This window comes from Geotrypetes seraphini, chromosome 5 (genome assembly GCF_902459505.1).
Source record: "Geotrypetes seraphini chromosome 5, aGeoSer1.1, whole genome shotgun sequence".
In the NCBI taxonomy this organism is placed as follows: Eukaryota; Metazoa; Chordata; class Amphibia; order Gymnophiona; family Dermophiidae; genus Geotrypetes; species Geotrypetes seraphini.
This window is the reverse complement of record NC_047088.1, coordinates 52,028,434-52,053,317: the sequence shown is the minus strand read 5'-3', so window position 1 is coordinate 52,053,317 and position 24,884 is coordinate 52,028,434. Positions and strand designations below refer to the sequence as shown.

The following is a 24,884-nucleotide window of genomic DNA, read 5'->3' as shown; positions in this document are numbered from 1 at the left end:
CAGAGCCTGAGCCTCTTGGAGGAGAAGGGCGGTCTGCGTCGAGTTGGAAGGATACTCTCTTGGTGGGTGGTCCGGGGGGACCCGTTGGAAATGAAGAGAGTATCCTTCTCTTACGATGGTAAGGACCCAGAGGTCCGTGGTGATTGTCTCCTATCGATGATAAAAATGATGGAGACGACCCCCGATGGGAAAAACGGGGGGGGACAGAACGAAGTCGGTTATGCTCCCTGGAAGAGAGTCAAAAAGGCTGAGTAGCCTTAGGTGCAGCCGGCATCTGAGGCTTCTGTTGAGGCTTCTGAGGAGGCTGCCTCTTCGCAGGCTGTCTCGCAGGAGGAGTCTGCCTTGGTTGATAACGCCGCTGGTAAATCTGAGGCGGTCTAGAGGGACGAGACTGCTGAGGTTTCGGCTTAGGTCGCAGAATAGACTGAAAAGACTTCTCATGGTCCGAAAGCTTTTTAGTAACAGTCTCGATAGACTCATCGAACAGATCCGCTCCCGCACAAGGCACATTAGCAAGTCTGTCTTGGAGGTTCGGATCCATATCAATGGTGCGAAGCCACGCCAGGCGACGCATGGCGACCGAACAGGCCGCAGCACGTGCCGAGAGCTCGAAGGCATCGTAGGAGGATTGCATCAGCTGCAGCCGCAACTGGGACAGGGTCGCCACCACCTCTTCAAACTGGAAACGAGCCTGAGCATCGATGAAAGGGATGAACTTGCGGAGCACCGGCAAGAAGAAATCCAAATATGAAGAGAAGAAAAAATTGTAATTGAGCACTCGAGTCGCCATCATCGAGTTTTGATAGATACGTCTACCAAACTTGTCCATCGTTCTCCCCTCCCTGCCCGGAGGCACGGAAGCATAGACTTGGGAGGGATGAGAACGCTTGAGAGAAGACTCGACCAGAAGGGACTGGTGAGAAAGTTGAGCTCCCTCAAACCCCTTGTGGTGAACGATGCGGTATCGAGCATCCAGTTTACTGGGAACTGCAGGCAAGGAATACGGTGTCTCAAAACAGCGCATGAAAGTCTGGTCCAGCAGTTTGTGTAGAGGAAGCCGAAGTGTCTCCGCCGGAGGGTGAGGTAAATGCATGGTGTTCAAATACTCTTTAGAATATTTGGACCCAGTGTCCAAAGTCACATCCAAGTCATCCGCCATCTGTCGGAGAAAGGATGAGAAAGACAGTTGGTCCGCCAAGGCCGGCCGGCGAGACGGACTAGAAGACGTGGAAGCCTCCGGGTCCAGGGAGAGCTGAGATCGGCATGGAGAATAGGGGGTAGATGGTTCCTCATACTCTGGTCCATCCGGCTGGGACACATCCGACGAGGAGTACCCCAAACGCTGCATCTTCTTCTGCGGAGACACCTCCGAATGACGTGAGGAGTGCCGAGAAGAGTGCCGAGATCGATGCCCCTCCCGGTGACGGGACGGAGAACGAGATCTCCTATGCATCGATTGATCCTTCGAAGCCTCAAAGGAATGGATAGGGCTCGATGCAGTGGATCGCAGAGGTGGCAGAGATGCGGATTCGCGCAGCGCCACCCATGTCTGGTATGGAGTGCGGAAGAACTCCTCCTGCGATGCAGTATGCCCAGGACTACGATTATCAGGAGCCGCCCTAGCACCCTGTTGGCGTGGGGGTGTGATGGGCTCCAAAGGTGGCATCTCAGGAAGGGAAGCCCTCCTGGAGGATTCCGCCGCCCTCCGCCGATCCCCCTCGTCGAGCAGAGAGATCGAACGACGAGGAGGAGGGGGAGGGGGCGGACCGCCCTCTGAAACCGGGGTCGGAATCTCACCTTGAATGTTGGCGATAAGCCGGGGTCCCATAGTGCGCATAAGCTCGACAAACTGAGCTTCTAGCAGGGATCGAAGTGAAGCCAATATGGAGGGATCCGCACCGAAAGGGGGTCCTCCTGCACGGTCTTCGCGTTCCTTCGTGGCCAAGTGCTTCTGCTTGCTAGCTTTAGGCACTTTGATGACCACGGGAGGGACAGTGGAAGGCGGTACCTGAACCGAGGAGACGGAGGCAGGCGCCGATGCTGAACTCGAAGCTGAAGCCGGGGCAAATGATGCGGGCTTCACGATGCTCGATGAAGGAGTCGCAGATGTAGGTTTCGAATGGACCGGCGAAACCTCAACAGCCGCAGCAGCAGGGATGTCCTTGGCAGTCTCCATCTTGAACATCGACTCCCAGAGCAAGCAGCGCCGCTTAAACGAGCGTGCAGTGAGCGTGGAACAAGGCCGGCACGATTTCGGAACGTGTTCCGGATCAAGACACTGAAGGCAGCGTCGGTGTGGGTCCATCAGCGAAATCGCACGCTGGCACTTGCTGCACTTTTTAAAACCGGTGATTGGTCGGGACATAGGCCGGAAAATCGACGCTGCAAGGTCGAAGGCGCTAGGCCGCAGCCACGAGGCCGGCCCGGCCGAACCGCCGGAAGAAATAATTTTAAGTTTTGTTTTTTTTTTTTTTAGAAAAATAAAGTAAAATTGAAATAAAGTCAAAGAAATAAATATAAACGCGGGTTAAGAAGGCAAAAAAACTGAAATTCAGTCAGCGCAGAATGAAGACAAACTTCTCAGCTCCGCGGAAAGAAAAGAACTGAGGAGACACGCCCGATACATCGGGCGGGAAGGCACTGGCGCATGCGCGGTGCGGGCATCTCGAAACTTCTGAGTTTCTTCAAGCAAGACATGCTTGCAAGATGTCCGTATCGGGGCTCTGTCGGATGACATCACCCACTAGTGAGAATACCTGCCTGCTTGTCCTGGGATAATGTGGTATTAACATGTTACAGTGAAGGGGCCAGTTGTACGTGTTTCGCTGATTGTTCAGTTTCTTATGATGTAAACCGCCTAGAACTTTTGGATAATGGCGGTATAAAAGAATAAATTTATTATTTATTATTATTATTATTTAAACACATGTGGTGGGAGTATATGAATGTTTGAAAATTCTGGATGGGAAGTATCCACAGCATTGTAGGCTACCCCATCAGGGATGATTATATGTTAGTTTTGCTTGAATGTGGCATAAATAATGATGGGATAAATGTGCCCAAAGAGAAAATGGTCCAAATGCTATTGCTGGCTGGCCAAATGGGGGTGGCTGCCATTTGGAAGGATGTGAAAACTTTAACTCTGATTAACTGGTTTAATAAGTATGGAAGATTAATGAAATGGAAAAATTGACAGCTATTATCCGACTGCCTATGCTTGTCACTCAACCAAGCCAATTGATAGTAGAGTCAGATTCAGTATGCAAAGCATTAAGAGCACTAGGTAGATGTTTGAGGGCACGTGTTAATAATATGTTCTATTGTCTGGTTGACCGCACAAGAGCAGTGCAAGTTACCCCTGAAACCCTAGTACCATTCATCAAATGTGCACTGGATACAGCCTGACTGAAATTGATTTAGCTAGGACCACAGTCCATGTGGAAGGTCGATATCAAGTTGTTAACATGACAGACCTTGTACAAGTCCAGAGTAATGTGTATTTCTGGCCAAACATCTCTTCACCACAGACTGCGTATGGTAAGGTGTGTGTCTGAATAGGTGAGCCCTTGGGGAGGGGGGGAGATGTTGTAAATGTTGCAGTGAAGTGGAAGCTCTGGAAATTCTTGGATCTGAGTGAGCGAGCTTGCTGTAGTGCTCTACTAATGAGGGTCAGGTAATATTGTTCAGCACTGACAGCTACTGGGTGTTGGTAGGTCACAGTACAGTAAAACCTTGGTTTGCAAGCATAATTCGTTCCAGAAGCATGCTTGTAATCCAAAGCACTCAAATATCAAAGTGAATTTCCCCATAGGAAATAATGGAAACTCAGACGATTCATTCCACAACCTAAAACCTTTAATACAAAATACTATACGTACTCGTATTTCAAGACCTCGTTCATTTAGAACAGTCACTACACTCTTGCAGCGTCAGAGAGAGAAGAATCATCGGTAAAGTTGTGATGATGTGACACGTGTATTCTGTATGTACTCGTATTGCAAGACCTCGCTCGTTTAAAACAGTCCCTACACTCTTGCAGCGTCAGAGAGAGAAGAACCATTGGCTCAGTTGTGATGTGTATATACTGTATGTACTTGCATTGCAAGACATTGCTTATATATCAAGTTAAAATTTAATCAAATGTTTTGCTTGTCTTGCAAAACGGTGATGGGACTAAATCGCGCGAGACAACGGCACGCCAACAACTGAGCACAGACAACTGAGCGCAAGGTTGACGGCGCACCAAAGAAAAGCACTATTTTAAAGGGCTCCAATGGGGGGTGTGGGGGGAAACCCCCCCCCCCCCCACTTTACTTAACAGACATTGCGCTGGAGTTGTAGGGGGTTTGGGGGGTTGTAACCCCCCACATTATACTTAAAACTGAACTTTTTCCCTAAAACAGGCTCTTCCCCAATCTACCTATCCGAGCACCTTGAAATCGCTGGCCCCTCTCGTACACGAAACACCTACCTGTTCTCTTTTCCTTCCCTGAAAGGCTGCCTCTACAAGAAATTTCTCGACAGATCCCTCGCATTCCAAGCGGGCAAATGGAACAAATGCCTCACAGCACTCATCTCCAATCCCCCCCCCTACCAAATGTTCAGGAAGACAATCAAAACCTACCTTTTTGATAAATTCCTCTAACTTCTCCCCCCCCTCTTCCTTGCCTCCTCCTCGGACCTTGACTTACCTCAGTCTCTCGACTCTTCCAATCCTGTCTGCCACCAAACGGCTTAACAAAATGGATCACCCTATCCAACTAATCACCCCTTCTTCTTTACCCCCCTTACTTAATGCCTCTGCTCGGCTTTATTGAACGCCGCAGTATATATCACCGCTGTATGTAACACTACTGTATGAACTCCGCTATATATATGCAACCTACAACAAATGTAACTTCACTGCAATAGTAACCGACCCGAAAAATAACTTCACCGCAAATGTAGCGTCGCCGAAAATGTAAATGTAGCTATGCCAAAAAAAAAAAATGTGTAACTTCGCTGTAATGTACAGTCTCTTTATCTGTTAACCGCATAGAACTTCCATGGTAATGCGGTATACAAAAATAAAGTTATTATTATTATTATTATTTCAGTTGTCTGCTCTCAGTTGTCGGCGCGCCGTTGTCTATGAACCTTGCAAAACACTTGCAAACCAAGTTACTTGCAATCCAAGGTTTTACTGTATTGTGGAACTTAGCTATGTCCACCAAATGCACGTGTGCAGATTTGGCCCAGACTGGTGAACAGCATTTCACCAGGGAGTAGCAGAGCACCAGCGTGCTCATTCTCAGTCTATGTTAAGTGCAACCAGTTTGTTCCAGCCAACTCTGAGATCAGGTCGTTAGGCAGCATTGGTTTGCTAACTTACGCTGAGTTTTACTAGACAGCACTAGGGTTTTTTTTAGGGTGGGCTGGCAAGGTAAATGCTCCAACGCTCATATGAATTATATGAGCGTCGGAACATTTAGCTCACTGGCCTGCACTAAAAACCTCTAGTGCCGTTTAGTAAACGGAGCCTTAGATAAGTGATAGAGCACTGCCGTCTAAAATGGCTTCAAGGTATATTGAGTTTGGTTAATGGTGCACTCTTTGACTAAAACAGAAATAAGTTGCATTCTTTTGCTAGATCTGTAAGATGTGAATGGAACTTGGAATGCATTGACAGGTTTGGCAGTACTGCTGGATTGCATCCATATCAGCATTTAGACCATCCCTCCAAGTCCAAAAAGCTCTGTGCTTGCAAGCCAAGGCATATGTCATTTGCATAAATGAATTTTCTGGACTGGGTAACTGTGAGATCGTTAGTGTATTAATTGAAAAGAGCTGGAGAAAGCATTGACCCTGGGGGCAGTCCATTTTTCTGGCATTTCCAGGTGCTCACTTTGTTGCCGAAATGCACGCTGAATAAACACTTGCTAATTAGAAGTTCCGTTGCTTTAACAAACCAAATAAGAAGAGTTTAAGCCAGCTTGACCAGTAGGCCAGATGGTATCATAGGCTGCAGTGAGGTTGAGAAACATTGTGCCTGTTTTGAGGAGAATATTATTTTTTATTTATTCAAGTTTATACATAAGTACAAGGAAACAATCCACCGTACAAATAACAAACCTTGTGTGCATACCATGTTTCCCCGAAAATAAGCCCTAGTTATGAAGCAGCGTGACTCGGCCCCCTCCATCCTGCGTGTGTCCCGTATGTTGTCTCCGCCGCCAACAGGGAGCGGGAAAAGCAATTTTATCAGTTGCAGCAGCCGCACAGAAGCATCTCTGCGGCTGCTGTACATCCTTCCAACCTGCATTTTGTCCCGGTTGTCTCCACCACCGACAGGAAGCGGGACAAACAATTTTATCAGCTGATGTCATAATGTTGCACCACATTCTCAGCTGCTTCACATGTTCCCAGCTAAGCTGGCTTGAATAGAGGAGAAGGGAGATGGCTGCTTCTGAAATACAGTTAGACCCAGGTAGGATTGGTAACAGGACATAATGATTGAATAAGGAGAGGGAGGTATATAGGATATCTAAATAACAAGTAGAATAAAATGTACAAGACTCAAAGAAACAATGGAGAGAATTAGAAGAAATCACTGCAAAAAGAATATAAAAGACTCAAAGAAACAATGAGAGAATGTAGGAAAAATAAGACATCCCCCAAAATAAGCCCTAGTATGTTTTATGGGCCCAAAATTAATATAAGACAGTGTCTTATTTTCGTGGAAACCCGGTATTACAATTCAATAAACCAATAATGAAAACAGCATAAGTCCCTATAACCCACAGGCGCCTGCATCTGGAGTACTGTGTCCAATATTGGTCACTGTACCTTAAGAAGGATATGGCGATACTTGAGAGGGTCCAGAGAAGAGCCACACGAATGATAAAGGGTATGGAAAACCTTTCATACGCTGCGAGGTTAGAGAAACTTGGACTCTTCTCCCTGGAGAAACGGAGACTCAGAGGAGACTTGATAGAGACGTACAAGATTACGAAAGGCATAGAGAGGGTGGAGAGGGACAGGTTCTTTAGCATACTGGGAACTACAAGAACAAGAGGACATCCGGAGAAATTGAAAAGGGACAGGTTTAGAACCAATGCTAGGAAATTCTTCTTCACACAGAGGGTGGTGGATACCTGGAATGGAACGGAGGGTGTAATAGGTCAGACTACATTATGGGGTTTCAAAGAGGGACTGAATAAATTCCTGAAGGATAAGGGGATTGAAGGTTACAGATAAAGGAGAAAGAAAGGGTATAGATAAAAAGAAAAGGGGTTTGAAGGATATAAAGGATTAGGGAAGAACGGGTTCTAGAAAAAAGATCACTTTACAGGTCATGGACCTGATGGGCTGCCGCGGGAGCGGACCGCTGGGCGCAGTGGACCTCTGGTCTGACCCAGTGGAGGCAAATTCTTATGTTCTTATGTTCCTCAGCAGAGCCCTGGTTTGTTAATGGATGTACCTTTTTTGCATTATATTTTTAGTACTTTGGAACTTGTGTTTGCATCGGAGGTCATTTGTTCATGCCTTTTTGGCCTTCTTCATTTCATAAGATTCTCCCTTTCTGTTTCTCTTGGTTTTGCTATTAATTGAGGCACCATTTCTTTCCTCCTGCCCTCCTCCCTGCAATGACCATGGCCTTCTGTTCACTCCTATACCCTCCACTCCACCCCTCTACCTACAATAACCAGACCTCTCTTCTTCCCTCATCTTGAGATTATGGTAATGGGCCAGTGCGGGGTCATTCCAGAATGCTGACTCACATGAGGCTAGCATTTACTCGTGGATATTCTATATATCCATATATACACCGCAATAATTTGTTTGGTTTTTGTTTTAATAACCACCATCATCTAATCAAAGCTTTTATACTGTATTGTCCTGATATGTAAATTTGTTATACTTTATTACATATTGATTTAGGAAGTTTTGCAGAAAAAAATGCACCGCTATGAGAGATTTAATACTGCAGCAAGTTAAAAGGGTTAATTTTTGGATAATGACATATCAGTCCAAAAAGAAAAGTCGCTCTTTTGAGTATTCTGATTTTCTCAAGAGGCTCTTCCTGTAAGACTGTCACTGGAACGAATTCATGTTTCCCTTATATATATTGATATTTGTCAACATTTGCTTATTTATGATCTGAGGATGAAGAGGTTACCTTCGAAAGCTAATCCTTTGAAAGCTAATCATAGAATGCATTAAGTTAGTCCAATAATAAAGGTGTCACCTTATTTCCTTTATGTTTTTGTTCAGCAGATAAACATCATATGGCTTATCCAGTCTGCTCATCTATACCAACTTCTCACCTCTATAATCCCGTCCTCTCTAAGAGGCACAGATTTAAAAACAATGATAAATTATGACCTGCTTATATTACAGGTGTGAAATACATTGTCCTCACTTTCATTTGCAGTTCTACTGCAGAAAAGAATATGTGTGAGGACTTGGTTAAAAGTGATATATCCAACAGTGTAATTGTAGCTGCCGTATTTTGCAATGTTTTGCTTTAGTCCCACTGAAATCTAACCTATGAGGGGCTGCTGAAAAGTTCCCCGAAAACAAAGTTGGGGCAGTCTCCATTGAGGGCTATACACTTAGGGCTAGATTCACTAACCTGCCCGATCGTGCCCGATCCGTGGCTGATCCGCAGCAGGCTGACAAGTTCACAAAGGGTCAGCATGCAAATGAGGGAGTAGTGCCCCCCACCGACCACATGGATCGCTAGTGAGCAATCCTGAAGCATGCGCAGACCATCTTCTTTGTCTGTAGATGGTCTGTGCATGCTTACAGAGCTGCGAGCTGCTTTTTTTTTTTTTCCTTTTTTTCTTCGCGAGCCCGTGGTTTTAACCCGCTTTAAACCCATGGGTTAAAACCAAGGGCTCGCACTGTGGGAGAAGGGCAGGAGAGTCAAGGCGACAAGTCGGGGCAGCAAGATAAGTTTCAGGGCACAGGGCAGCGTGTTGGGGCAGAGAGCAGGGCAGCGAGAGGAGAGTCGGGGCAGCAAGGCAGGAGAAGTCCGGGCGGAAAGGCAGGAGAAAGCAGGGTGACAAGGCAAGAGAAGTCCAGGCAGCAAGGCAGGAGAAGTCGGGGCAGCAAGGCAGGAGAAGTCCAGGCAGCAAGGCAGAAGAAGTCGGGGCGGCAAGGCAGGAGAAGTCAGCAGAGAGCAGAAAAGGTCGTGAGTGACTGGTCCCCACCAGTTGCTTCTTTTTTGATTGCCAGCCCAGTCGGTGTTCCTGAGAAAGTTTAGTGAATCGCATCCTTCCTACTTTACATGCCGTTTCCTCTCATTTCCCCTCATTTCTATGTGCAGATCGGAATCGGATCAGCCACGAGGTTAGTGAAATGGGTGGGGGGTCACAAAGGGGTCGCAAACTGATCGGCACATGATTAGTAAGATTAGTGAATCTAGCCCTTTGTCCTGTGATTTTCCATTTTTTATGTTCCGCATTTTTCCGACAGAGTGAAAAAAAGTGGAAAATCACTGGACTAAGTGAAAGCCCTCAATGCAGACTGCCTCAACTTTGTTAGTTGAGCTGAGAACTTTTCAGCAGCCCCTCGTAGGTCAAAATATCATAATCAGCCTTAAATCTTGTATTTATAGACAGGCAGGGTTTAGTTTATTGCAATGATAGACTGGATTTAAATGGTTTAAAAATTAAGAATTATGTTTCATGCACGCCCCTTTTATCCAAGTCTTAATAATCTGTGGCCCAGATTTACTGCATAAATAGGACCACATAAAAGTCTGCCCTATGCTGTAACCCATGGCCACTTAAGTGATGAATATTGACTTAAGTGGCTATATCTCAGCTGGCTTAAAAATAACCGGATATTTAAAGCCAAAGCCTGCACAGGTCCTGGCATTGAATATTTGGGAATAGCACCGTTGGTGGTAAGCAAAACACCCACTGCCCTACAGTTGAATATTGACTTTCAGATTCCTAAACTAGCTAAACAGAAATTTCGAGGATAACTTTATAAAAGGAAATGTGGTTTAAGAGGGCAATTAAGTGCCTACAGGTGTTATTTTAGAAAGACATATAGCCACATACAGTAGGTGGATGTGTCTTTATAGAATACTCGCCTTAGTGGCAGAAATCATGCCTACCTTGTAGGCATGAATACTTACACCTGTTCTCAAGCTAGTGTACATATCCACACCTAGATAAATCACGTACACATATGAGCCAATATTTACAGAATGCTAGCACTTAAGCACAGAATTGACGTTCTTAAGTAGCAAATATGTGTGCACGTGCTAAGGCAATATTCTGTGAACATGGCACACTTGTTACTTAGCGTGCACCTGCAAGTAGACCAAATCTGTGGATAGACCATGGGTGTGTCATATTATGAATTGTGCACACTGCAAAGTGCACTTAAGCACTGCAACTTGTGCCTGCCATTGACATGTCGTAAGCAATCACACCTAGATATTGGTGCACCAAGGCCTCTTTGCACTAATATTTTATAATGGGTTAGGGGTGCGCGAACATCATTATTAGAACCGATGCTAGCACGTCCCTCAGTGGTGCCTATATTGGGTGATTATATAGAATTGCCACCTAGATGTATACTTGTGAATTCACCCATGTTTCATCCAAACCGCATAGAACTTCACGGTATTGCGGTATATAAACTGTTATTATTATTATTATGTTATTATTATTATTGTATACACCTACCATATCATGGTGTGCACTTTGGGGTACGCCTTTTAATTAATTAATTAATTTATTAATTAATTAATAAGGTCTCCTGCTTCTTTTATCACCACATCAGCTTCAACTTCTTAATTTCTCATGCTATGTACTTTTTTACCAGTTGGCATTTTACGCTGCTGGTATTTCTTAGTTCGGCTCTGTAGAAGCGAGAGAGGAGGCAGAGAAGCAGAGGAGGAGAACAGGGGAGCAAAAACAAGCCACAAACACAACCGGAGGAGAAGAGCAGGAGCGGAGGAGGCAGGATCGACTGGGGCAGCGGCGAGAGTTAGCTCCGCCCACCCCCAACGTCATCCAGAGTAGCTACCCCTTAAAAGGGGAGGGGCTAACGGCACTCAGCCGTTCGGCACGTGGCGAAGGCGAGTGCGCCTTTGCGAAGAGCCTCAGGAAGGGACAAAGTCACCACAACCAAGGACACCAAGGAAAGCCTGCAAGGTAAGGAAGCGGCAGGCACAAAAGGTAAAGAAGAGACAGACACACAAGGAACACACACACACAGATAAGGTAAAGCCAAGACAGCACACACAAGCAAAAGGCAGAGAGGACACCAGCAACAGAGGAAGAGAGAGGACACCAGCAGCAGGCAGAGAGAGTGAGAGAGAGGACACAAAGCAGACACAGAAGGCACTACCATACATAACATCAGCAAGTCACACGTAAACTGCTAACTGTTATCTTAAAGCAGGAACGACAATGGAAGTAGAGGGAAACCAGAAGATGAGCTTTCCAGTGTTCTGCACATACTGTCATATGTATGACTACCTCCCCTTGGGGAGACAGTCATATATATGCGGTCGGTGTCAGGAGCTGGAAAGCTTGAAGAAGGAAGTAAAGCGACTAGAGGACAAGATACAGGAGCTAGAAGGACTCTACACTACTGAGGACCCAGTCAGGACAGCTGAAGATTTCATGAACGAGAGACACATTGAGGAGGAAGTCAGGGAACTCGAGAAATTCATTGAGGAAGCCTACAGGAGGAGGGTGGAAGAGAACGAACTTCAGATGGAAGACGAAGTTACACCAACACCAACATAGAAGGGAGAAAAAGAAGCAGATGATCTCAAAGAAGACGCCCACAGAGGAGCATCACACGAGGGGGAGAAAATGGCTGGTCGATGCCTAGAAGAAGAAACAGCGAAGCACATCGAAGACATAGAAGAAGAAACAGCGAAGTACTCCAAAGACAATGACCTGAGACCAAAGCGAAAATTTAAGAAGGGAAAGTCAGCAATCCTAGTGGGAGACTCAATCCTGAGGCATGTGGACAGCCACGTAGCAGGAGGGAGAGAGGATCGACTGGTGACCTGCCTCCCAGGAGCAAGAACCAAGGACATCGTAGACAAAATTGGAAAGATCCTGGACGGAGCGGAGACGGAAGAGACCACAGTATTGATCCACATCGGGACGAATGATGTCAGCAGGAGAGACTACAGAAGAAGCACGCTGATTGAACAGTTCAAGATTCTGGGAAGGAAGTTGAAGATGAGGACTCAGAAGATAGCGTTCTCAGAGATCCTACTGGTACCAAGGGTAGATGTGAAAAGACAGGAGGAACTACAATCAATAAATGCATGGATGAGGAAATGGTGTGAGGAAGAAGGATTCCACTTCGTGAGGAACTGGACAACGTTCTGGGGCAAGAGCAAGCTCTACAGGAGAGATGGACTGCACCTGAGCGCGGCGGGAACTAGACTTCTAGCAAACAACGTCAGGAGAGGAATAGAGCAGGCTTTAAACTAAGAAGAAGGGGAAAGCTGACAGTCGACCAAGCGTCGACGATTCGGAAGAAGGTATCCCATGAAGATACTAAAGGGAAAAAAGGCTGGGAAGAAACAATGGTCAAATTACAGGAGTTGACTAATACAGAAGAGGAGGTTAGAAGTATTGTAGCACAAGAGAATAAACTAAAGACTGAAGCACAGGGAAAGGAAATGAAGACAAGAAAATACCAGGATCTAAATTGCATATATTCTAATGCAAGGAGCCTAAGAAACAAAATGGGGGAATTGGAATCCATGGCCAATGCAGAAGACATAGACATCATTGGAGTCTCTGAAACGTGGTGGAATGAAGAAAACAAATGGGATACAGCACTGCCAGGGTACAAGCTCTATCGCCAGGACAAGTCAGGACAGAAAGGAGGCGGAATAGCCCTATACATAAAAGAAAGCAAACAATCGACAAAAATGGACAAAGCAGAGATAACCAACAAGCTGGAATCGCTATGGGTTAAAATACTGGGAAGGAAATGGCCTGAAATAAAGATGGGTCTATACTATCGACCACCCGGGCAAACCAGAGATATCGATGAAGAAATGGAAGACGAGATGAAGCGTGAATGCAAAAGCGGTAACACGGTTATTATGGGAGACTTCAACTATCCTGGGATAGACTGGAGTCTTGGAAGCTCAAAATGCGCTAGGGAGACAGAATTCCTGGAGGCTATACAAGATTGCTTCATGGAGCAGCTTGTAAGAGAACAGACGAGAGGAAATGCCACTCTGGATCTAATCCTAAATGGGTTAAAGGGACCTGCAAAGGAAGTGGAATTAGTAGGACCGTTGGGAAACAGCGATCATATTATGATCAAGTTCAAGGTCGAAGTAGGAATACCGAAAGGAAATAGAACCATAGTGACAACTTTCAACTTCAGGAAAGGAAACTACGAAGCAATGAGGAAAATGGTAAGGAAGAAACTTAGGAACACTTCCAGAAAATGGCAAATGGTAGAACATGCCTGGTCGTTTTTCAAAGACACTGTGAGCGAGGTGCAAAATCTGTATATCCCCAGATTTAGAAAGGGGTGCAAAAAGAGTCGAACAAAAGACCCGGCGTGGATAACTAAAATAGTGAAGGAAGCGATAGGAAATAAGAAATATTAATTCAGGAAATGGAAAAAGGACAAAACTGAGGACAACTGGAAAGAGCACAGGAAGTATCAAAAAGAATGTCACCGTGTGGTTCGAAAAGCCAAAAGAGAGTATGAGGAGAGGCTAGCCAGGGAAGCTCGAAATTTCAAACCATTCTTTAGATATGTTAGAGGGAAGCAGCCAGCCAGGGAGGAGGTGGGACCACTGGACGATGGAGACAGGAAGGGAGTGGTGAAGGAAGAGAAAGATGTAGTAGAAAGACTTAACATGTTCTTTTCGTCTGTATTTACGAATGAAGACACATCCAACATACCGGAACCTGAGCAAATCTTCAAGGGAGATCAAACAGAAAAACTAACATCCATGGAAGTGAGCCTGGAAGACGTACGCAGGCAGCTAGAAAAACTAAAAACTGACAAATCCCCGGGTCCGGACGGAATCCATCCAAGGGTTCTGAAGGAACTAAAGGAGGAGATAGCGGAACTACTGCAGCAAATTTGCAATCTATCCCTGAAAACAGGTGTGATCCCAGAGGACTGGAAGATAGCCAATGTTACGCCCATCTTTAAAAAGGGATCACGAGGTGACCCGGGAAACTACAGACCGGTGAGTCTGACCTCGGTTCCAGGGAAAATGGTGGAAGCACTTATAAAAGACAACATCGACGAACATTTTGAAAGAAACAAACTTCTGACAACCAGCCAACATGGTTTCAGCAAGGGGAGATCGTGCCTAACTAACTTATTGCACTTCTTCGAAGGAATTAACAAATGGATGGACAGAGGTGACCCCGTAGACATCATATATCTAGACTTCCATAAAGCCTTTGACAAAGTACCCCACGAACGCCTACTTCGGAAACTAAAGAACTATGGAGTGGAAGGAGATATACATAGATGGATCAGAAACTGGTTGGCGGGTAGGAAACAGAGGGTGGGAGTGAAGGGCTACTACTTGGACTGGAGGAGGGTCACGAGTGGTGTCCCGCAGGGCTCGGTTCTTGGGCCGTTGCTATTTAATATATTCATAAATGATCTAGAAACAGGGACGAAGTGTGAGATAATATAATTTGCGGACGACACCAAACTATTTAGAGGAGCTCGGACTAAAGAGGACTGCGAAGAATTGCAAAGAGACTTGAACAAACTAGGGGAATGGGCGACGAGATGGCAGATGAAGTTCAACGTCGAGAAATGTAAAGTACTACATGTGGGAAGCAGAAACCCGAGGTGCAGCTATACGATGGGAGGGATATTATTGAAGGAGAGTACCCAAGAAAGGGACTTGGGGGTAATGGTGGACATGACAATGAAGCCGACGGCACAGTGCGCAGCGGCCACTAAGAAGGCAAATAGAATGCTAGGCATAATCAAGAAGGGTATTACAACCAGAACGAAAGAAGTTATCCTGCCATTGTATCGGGCGATGGTGCGTCCGCATCTGGAGTACTGCATCCAATATTGGTCGCCGTACCTTAAGAAAGATATGGCATTACTCGAGAGGGTTCAGAGAAGAGCGACACGGCTGATAAAAGGGATAGAAAACCTTTCATACGCTGAGAGATTAGAAAAATTGGGACTCTTTTCCCTGGAGAAGAGGAGACTTAGAGGGGATATGATAGAGACTTACAAGATCATGAAAGGCATAGAGAGAGTAGAGAGGGACAGATTCTTCAAACTTTCGAATAATAAAAGAACAAGAGGGCACTCGGAAAAGTTGAAAGGGGACAGATTCAGAACGAATGCTAGAAAGTTCTTCTTTACCCAACGTGTGGTGGACACCTGGAATGCGCTTCCAGAGGACGTAATAGGGCAGAGTACGGTACTGGGGTTCAAGAAAGGATTGGACAGTTTTCTGCTAGAAAGGGGGATAGAGGGTAGAGAATGACACGGTGGCGGTTTACCTGCGGCCACCGCATTTTAGCCGCGGGTCACCCGCCGAAAACGGGGAAGAAAACTAGCAGTCGCTGCGGCGACGGGGACAAGGCCATTCACCGCCCGCGGGGCGGTGAATGGTCTTGTCCCCCGCAGTGAGGCATGAAGGATCGCGCGGTCCCCGCAGCTCACACCCGCCCGCCCAATCGATTCCAGTGTCCAGCCAGCTCTCTCCCCTCTCCTCACCCCAGTCCGCAGATCCTCCTCCTCGGCGACCTGCACGCTACCAGAGAGCCGCGCACACCCGCCGCTGCTCAGCCTCGATCTTCTGCTCTGACGCAACCGGAAACAGGAAGTTGCAGCAGAGCAGAAGATCGAACACTGAGCAGCCGCGCATGTGCGGCTCCCTGGGAAAGCGCGCAGGTTGCCGAAAAAGAAAACCCACAAACCAAGGTGAGGAGAAGGGAGAGAGCCGGCCAAACACCAGGATCGACCGGGCAGGCAGGTAGTGGCCGCGGGGACCGTGCGATCGCTAGTGTTCCCGGCTCAAATTGGAAGGAGGGAGTGAAAGGAAAAAGGCTTATATGGATGCAGCGGGGACGGTGATGGGGCGGTGAATGGGATGGCAGTGGCGGTGACGGGGCGGTGAAAGGGATGGCGGTGACGGTGACGGGGCGGTGAAGGGATCGGCGGTGACGGGGCGGTGCAGAGGATGGTGGGCCGGTGACGGGGCGGTGACGGGGACAGATTTTTTCCCCGTGTCATTCTCTAATAGAGGGGTATAGAAATAGATAGAAGATTACTGCACAGGTCCTGGACCTGTTGGGCCACCGCGTGTGCGGACTGCTGGGCACGATGGATCTCTGGTCTGACCCAGCGGAGGCACTGCTTATGTTCTTATGTTCATACTAGAGATATTCAAAGTGGAGGTGGTTTTTCCCTCCAATTTCCTATGAAATGTTTGATATTTAAATACTTGCTTTATGCCTAATGCCTTTGTTGTGGTTCTTTATAATTTCCCTACTTCCTCCTTGTATTCTAAAGCCTCCCAGTTTGAGGGCTATTTGGAGTGGACTCTATTTCTTTATTACCTTTAAATCTGTGGATAAATGTGATTTGGAATATTTCTCTATTTTTGTATCAAGTGTTATTTGCTTGCGAATGAATTGCAAATTCTTATAAATAAAAATTTTATTTTTTTTTTTTAAAGAAAAAACTAAAATCCTTACCGTTCTTCTTATTTGATAAAGATTCCTTGACAGTAGATCATTTAAATTGTCAGCTGGCTCGATAATAACTGGTTCTGCATGGCTCACAGTAATCTGAGGTGTCATCCTGTAGAGCAAAGGAAGAAAAACCATGCTCCTTATCAGTAGCTATATGACAAGAACTGCAAGACTAGCAAGTACATTATAAAACTGCTTATTTTTGTATAGTTTGTGATTCTGGGCCTCTTTCGCAAAGCCGCCTAAAGTGGCCTATTTTCTATTTTTTTAATTTAATGACCATGCATTGATGTTGCCATTATGTGCCGCCAATGTTAAAAATTTCTGTGTAGGCACTTAAGTGCAATTCTATAAAAGGTAGGTGTACTTTATTATTAGGTCTTTATTTAATTTTCAAATACATTCCAAGCATAGTCATCTTGAACAGAAAGATTGACAGAAATTGAAAAAATATAAAATAAAGAATATACTTCCAAAAGATCAGAAAATTTCCTGTCATTCTCAAGTCCTCAATTATGAGATTCCAAGATTCATTAAGTGACTAAACATAATACAATCAAATTAGTTAATCAAGGAAAAAGAACAGCCTATAATGGTAGGAGAATAATTCTACGTTAAATGAAGTTGTTATATCTTATACTTTATCAAGGCGTTTTAGAGATAAGAAACCAGACAACTGAGATGGATCAAAGAAAACATATTTAAAGGATTTATATCTGATTATGCACTTGCATGGATAGCACAAAAAGAAAACTCCACCCATAGAAGTAACTGCTGGTCTCATTAGTAAAAATTCTCTCCTTTTTCTCTGAGTATCTTTGGAGACATCTGGAAACATCAATATTTTTTGTCCCAAAAATGTTCTCAATTTATTTTTAAAAAATAACCTCATTATCCATTCTTTATCAGGAGCAAGAGCCACTGTTACTAATAAAGTTGCTGGTTTCACTAATATTTCCTCTGGAGTTTCCAACAATTCGGAAACATCGAGAGGCTTATCTTGATCATTTTGGTCTTGATCTAAATGTTCCTGTTGTTTCTCATCTGGAAGGTAATACACTTTAACAAAAGGAGGTAATGACTGTTCTGGAACATTCAAGACTTCAAGAAAATATCTCTTCAACATATCTCGAGGTATTGTAATGGGATTTTTAGGAAAGTTTAAAATCCGCTGATTATTAGCCAGTAGGTGTACTTTATAGTTTAGCACCTAAAGCAGGCTTAGGCGTCAATAGACGTTCTAACCCTTAGGCACACCTTATTTATGCCAGGGTTTTCTTGGCCCAAATGAATGCGCTTAAGTCCAAAACATGCACCTACATGAGAAACACATCTACAATCTGTCCCCTAAACACACCTACTTTCTGGTAGGCACATTGGATAGGTGCCTTCCTCAAAGTGGTAGACGCCTGTCATCCAGTGAAGTGCAATTTACCTCAATTACAAGGTAATAATTATTAATTATCAGCACTGATTAATACCTAACCCATTTTGTAGGCAGTAATGGTACACACAGTACCCCTCTGCTAACTAGTTAACACAAAGTAATGTAGATGTGCTAACTACTTTTCACATGCCCTCTCTCCAACCCTGACATGCCCCCCCCCCTGCAAAAAAAAAGAATAATTTTTTAGTACACAATTAGTACACTCATTTCAAAGTTACTGCAGGATGTCTGAGCTCATTTCACACTACTCCATTTTTAGCTTAGAAAAAGGGCCCTTTACCAATCTAAAAAAAGGCTAATGAATATACAAAATGAAATACCACATTTGTAGTACCTACGTGGAAAGGCAATTTTTCTACATGGAAGGATTTATCTTTAGGCGTACCTAGGGATTGGTCTTATCTGCCATTTTAATATCTATATGATCTCAGTTTGTCAACTATTAACCTGTTTAGATGTACAATATAGACCATATGCCAGGCGGAAACAAGAAGCTATGTCAGATGGGAAGGTTTGAGTCAAGAAGCAGCTTGCAACGGTTGCCAATGGCGGGCCCGTCTGAAAAAGAAAACGTTGAATTTGAATTGGAAAGGCGATTTTTTGGTTTAGCAGCTACATGAGATTATTGTACTACTCCACATAGCAGTCACGCTGTTATGAGTGATTATGATCATCCATTTAGTCTATTGTGATGACTGGCTTGAACACTTCAATCATAAGAAAACTCTACATTGAAAATCAGACCCCTGAGGCAGGCCTTACGACTGAAATATGTATGTGGATCGCATCAGAGGAGAAGTTCTGGGGCAGCCATGTGCAACTAGTGAGAATGGCTGCCGCGTTAGGGCCTATCTGAGAGAGAAAACTTTGGTTTGGAAAAATGTCCATGAAGGTGATGGAAAGGGAGGGAAATGGCCTTCCAAGGGAAAGAGGTTTAATGGTGCTTTAGATTTATTGTGTGGAGAAAGAGAGGGATAGATGCTGGATGGAAGTAAGGGGTGAGAGAGAGAGGAGCAGATGCTGGAAGGGAGTGAGAAAGGGGAGCTGATACTGAATGGAAGTGATGAGGAGAGAGAAAAAAGGGCACATGCTGGATGGAAGTGGGGAGGAGAGAGAGGGGAGCATATGCTAGATGGAAGTGGGAAGGAGAAAGAAAAAAGGGCACATGCTGGATTGGGGGTAAAGGTTACTGGAAGGGTTGAGGGAAAGAGGTGGCAAGGTGTAGGTAGACACAATGAAAAGAGGGAAATTGAGGACTGGATATTTTAATCATTATTGAACAAAACTTTTTGCCTTCTCTCGTTGGCCCACATCTTTTCTCCGCCCTCGCTTAAATTTTATATTTTACTCTGTTAATGGGTGCGCATAAGACACGCTTCCAACACACATGCTCACAACGCACATATAAAATTTATTTATTTATTTAAAAATTTATGTACCGCATACAACTATGCGGTTTACATATCACATACATTCAATCTTACTTCCCTATGATTTCCACATATAACATAGACATAACTAGACAACATCATTAACATCCCCCCAATATAAAATGGCAATATACCAAATCAAATCAGATTTCAACAATTAAGGAAGCAGAAAGCCATTAGATCAAACGATCCATTCCAAGGTAGATGACAAAACCAATCCACATATAGAGGCAAAACAAATTAAGTTCCAACAATTCAGGAATACAAACAAACTTTAAATCATACATTACTGTCAGCGTATTTTGAGGAAGATATTTCAGATGAAATAAGCATTAGCATAGAAAGTCATTAGCAAATAATTGCTTTTTTTAGCATTTTCTTAAAATTTATCCTCCCAATACAGAATCGTAGGATACCAGGCAGGGCATTCTACAGTTCTACACCAGCCACAGACATCATTGATGCTCCAATGCTAACATGCATAATCGATATTCTTCTCTCCAAACTTAATTTCATCCCATTTACAGATCTAAGCTCTCTTCTTCATTTATAAATTTCAAAGAATTCTTGTAAAATCTTTGGAGAAGCATGGTACAATATTTGATGGATAATCGCAAGAATCTTAAACTGCACTCTTTGTTGTATGGGTAACCAGTGCAATTTTTTCAACACAGGAGTTATATGAGTGCTCCTCGAAACCCCTGAGATTAATCTTGCAGCAGAGTTGATAAGCAACTGCAAGCTCTAAACTCCCCTTTTGCAACTCCCAAGTAGAGTGAATTGCAATAATCCGCTCTACTCAGGATCAATGCTTGAACCACAGTACGAAAATCAAATGCTGGTAATATTGGCTTCAATCAATAGAGCATTTGAAGTTGCAAATAATCCACCCTGATTGTTTTCAAAATTTGATTTTCCATTTGTTAAACTATCTAAACACACTCCTAAGATAGTCATCTCCTTTTTTACTGGTAATTTCTTCACCATAACAACCACACTTTCCAGCTCAAAATTGTCTCTTTGACCTTTCACCACCATTACCTCCGTTTTATTAACATTAACTTTATATGTCCCTCCTCTATTGTAAATATTGTATTTCTGGTAGAAATATTATATTGATTTCAAGGCTGAACTGTCAATAAGACATGTAAGCTTTCCTAGGTGCCCTGATCTCCTCCCATGTTTTCCAGTATCACCTATATGCTGATGACTCCCAGATCTACCTCTCTATACCTGAAATTTCACCTAAAGTCCAAGAGAAAGTCTCTGCCTGTTTGGCTGACATTGCTGCCTGAATGTCTTGCTGTTATCTGAAACTAAACATGTCCAAGATTGAGCTGCTCCTCTTTCCTCCTAAACCCTCTGCTCCTCGTCCTCCTCCTCCTCCTCCATTCTCCATCTCGGTAAATAATACTATCATCATTCCAGTCTCCTCTTCTCGCAACCTAGGTGTTGTCATTAATTCCGACCTCTCATTTTCTACATACATCCAACAAACTGTTAAGGCATGTTGCTTCTATCTCTACAACATCACCAATATTCATCACTTCCTCTCTCAGCACACTACCCAGACCCTTGTCCACAGACTCGTAACCTCACGCTTAGATTGCAATCTACTTTTAACTGGTCTCCCACAGTGTCACCTCTTCCCCCTGCAATCTGCGCAAAACTCTGCTGCACGACTCATCTTCTGCCAGCCTCCACTCCACTCATGTCGCCCCTCTCCTTAAATCACTTCACTGGCTCCCTGTCCCCCTTCGAATACAGTTCTAGCTTCTATTGCTGACCTACAAGTTTGTTCATTCTGCTGCCCCTCAATATTTTTCCTCTCTTCTCTCTCCTTATACACCTCTCAGAGAACTCCATTCCTCAGATAATCTGCTCTTAGCTGTACCCTTCTCCTCCACTGGCAATTCCAGACTTTGTTCCTTTCATCTAGATGCCCCCTATACCTGAATAAATTACTCAAGTTTGTCCGCCAAGCCCCTTCCCTTCTCTTGTTTAAAGCAGACTGAAAACCCACCTTTTTGATATAGCCTTCAATCCATAACCCTACGCCCCACTGCCCACCAACCCAGCCAGCAAATTAGTCGTTCCCCTTAACTGTAACCATGACATCTTGTTTGTCTGTCTTGTCTGTTTAGATTGTAAGCTCTTTCGAGTTTCTTTGTGACTTTGTACAGTGCTGCGTATGTCTGGTAGCGCTATAGAAATAATTAATAGCAGTAGTAGCTGTGTTTAAAGACACTGTTTAAAGGTTTAGCAGTTTGATTATTTTACACCATTCACCATGCCCAAGGGAGACTCCAGCCAGGATATAAAGGCCATATGAACTATTCAGTTTGCCCTTCTATACCATCTACTGTCTTTTCCTCTCCTTAAGAGATCCTGCATGCTTTAACGATGCTTTCTTGAATTCAGATTCAGTTTTTAGCTCTATCTCCACCTGCAACAGGAATCCATTAAAAACTAAAGAACAGTCCCCCCCCCCCCACTGGACATACAATTGTCTAGTACAGTGGTTCCCAAACCTGTCCTGGGGGACCCCCAGCCAGTCAGGTTTTCAAGATATCCCTAATGAATACGCATGAGAGAGATTTGCATATAATGGAAGTGACAGGTATGCAAATTTCTCTCATGCGTATTCATTAGGGATATCTTGAAAACCTGACTGGCTGGGGGGTCCCCCTGGACATGTTTGGGAACCATTGGCCTAGTACGTGACATTTTAAAGATTCATAAAAAAGGTAACTATGGACTGAGCAACAAGTGACAGTAAGATTTACTGGGTCTGCCCAGATGCCACTCTCTCAATAAACTTTATACAGTTCATATATGCCAAGGTAAGATCACTTACCGTAAAAATGGGGCTGATGAGATTAAAGACATATAGCCTGCTTCCGCTAACTGAATGGCATGCTTTTTCTCTAGCTTCTGATAAAGACGGACAATGCTGGACTGTGGATAATTGTGGTCCCTGATAAAAATCTTCATCAAGTACTTATCATTGATATATTCTAATCTGTGCAAGAAAACAAGTAGAACAAGCATTGACAATTTTGCAAGCCTCATTTTACTCCTATTTGGCTTAGAAAAATTCAAAATCACACTTACAGATACCCTCTGTGGTCTTTTCCCATGAAGTGCCAACTCCTTAAGAACATAAGAATATAAGAATTGCCATATTGAGAGGTTCATCAAGCCCAGTATCCTGTTTCCAACAGTGGCCATCCCAGGTCCCAAGTACCTAGCAAGATCCCAAGTAGTAAAACAGATGTTATGCTGCTTATTCTAGGAATATGTAGTAGATTTCCCCAAGCCATCTCAATAGTGGCCTTTGGACTTTTCTTATAGGAAATTAACCAAACCTTCTATAAACCCCGCTAAGCTAACTGATTCACCATATTCTCTGACAATGAATTTCAGAGTTTAATTATATGTTGTGTGAAGAAATATTTTCTCCGGTGTGTTCTAAATCTAATACTTATAGCTTCATCGCACGCCCCCTAGTCCTAGTATTTTTGGAAAGAGTGAACAAGCGATTCACATCAACCCTTTCCACTCCACTTAGTAGGTGTCAGGTCAAAAGCGCGCCGGGACAAAGGTGTGCGCAGACAATTGAGCGCAGCGTGGAGGCGCACGCCGAAGAAAATTATAGTTTTTAGGGGCTCCGATGGGGGTGTGTGGGGGGGAACCCCCCCCCCACTTTACTTAATACAGATCGCGCCGTGTTGTGGGGGCGTTGTGGGGGGTTTGGGGGGTTGTAACCCCCCACATTTTACTGAAAACTTCATTTTCCCTGTTTTTCGGGAAAAAGTTAAGTTTTCAGTAAAATGTGGGGGATTACAACCCCCCAAACCCCCCACAACACCGCCGCGATCTGTATTAAGTAAAGTGGGGGGGCTCCCCAACAAAACCCCCCGTCGGAGACCCTAAAAACAGTAATTTTCTTCGACGCGCGCCTCCATCTTGCGCTCAGTTGTCGGCGCGCGCCTTTGTCTTCCGCGATTATGTCTATGAACCCACTTAGTATTTTATAGAACTCTATCATATCACCCCTGAGTCATCTGTTCTCTAAGCTGAAGAGCCCTAGCTGCTTTAGCCTTTCCTCATAGGGAAGTCATCCCATCCCTTTTATCATTTTGTTGCCCTTCTCTGTATCTTTTCCAATTCTGATACTTTTTTTTTTTTTTTAATATATCAATCAGAACTGCACAAAGTATTCAAGGTGTGGCTGTATCATAGAGCGATGCAAGAGCATTATAACATTTTCATCTTTGGTTTCCATTCCTTTCCTGATAATTCCTAACATTGTATTTGCTTTCTTAGCCGCCACTGCACATTGAGCTGAGGGTTTCAATATATCCTCAACAATGATATCTAGATCCTTTTCCTGGGCAGTGACTCCTAACATAGAACCCAGTATCAGTATAGTTTGGGTTCCAGGGTTATACACAGATTATCAGTGCCATTACTCAAATAATAATAATCAATATAAATGCTCCACTTATTTATTTGAGAGCACCATCTCAACGGAAGAAAAAGCCTCAGGTATTATTTTGGTAGAGCATAAATGCTCAAACCACCTCCACCCGCATCATCAGCAAAAAACTTCCGAGGAGAATGTGCTATTACCACTACTCAGTTTTAGTGCAGGACTGAGATAACTAGCTGCCTTTGTGCTGTGAAGGTATAAGCGATATGAAATTTTAGCCAATGTTTCACGGTATACGACCATTTCTTCAGGGATTTATCAATTTTCACTTTCCGACATGCAACGTGTGTCTGCAGTTTTCCTTGTTTTGTCTTCATACCCTTCACTGCAGACCCTGTTGGTTATTCCTTCTTTGTTTGGTCTGAATATTGGCCCCACTGGCATAGCAAGGAAGGAGGTACCGAGGACTGTGGCACCCGGCATCACCATGTAAAGTGCCCCTAGTACTCTTCCCTGCCACATGCCTTCCTGGCATTGTTCCCCATCGTGTGCACTCCCCTGCGTACCTCTTTAAAATCTTTGCTGCTCTTAGCTGCTGCTCAAGCTGACCTTAGCTCTCCCTCTGATGACACTTCCTTCTTGCAAATTCTTGCTAGATAAATTAGTGGGTATGCTGAATAAAACTTAGGCAGAATTTTTGCATTTATGTGTGTACTTCATATGTCTGCATACTGTATATGCACATATTATTCTAAACATTTATGTACAAAACACACATGTAATTCTAGGTACCTGGGTTCTAGAATTATCCTTTTTATGCCTTCTCATGTGGCTTATGAATCATACAGTAAATGGATACAGTATTTTACAATAGGTTTTAG

At 44.2% G+C, this 24,884-nt stretch overlaps 1 protein-coding gene across 1 annotated transcript in view; it reads right to left on the bottom strand.

The window, feature by feature from the left end:
* The window catches only part of LOC117360296 (sodium/hydrogen exchanger 2-like), a 116,081-nt gene that overhangs the window by 22,459 nt on the left and 68,738 nt on the right, over positions 1-24,884 (bottom strand). The window contains exons 8-9 of the mRNA XM_033943987.1: positions 22,426-22,590; positions 16,695-16,800 (exon numbers count right to left, since the gene is read on the bottom strand). Of these exons, the coding sequence (XP_033799878.1) occupies positions 16,695-16,800; positions 22,426-22,590 (271 nt within the window). The remainder of the gene's footprint in view (positions 1-16,694; positions 16,801-22,425; positions 22,591-24,884) is intronic.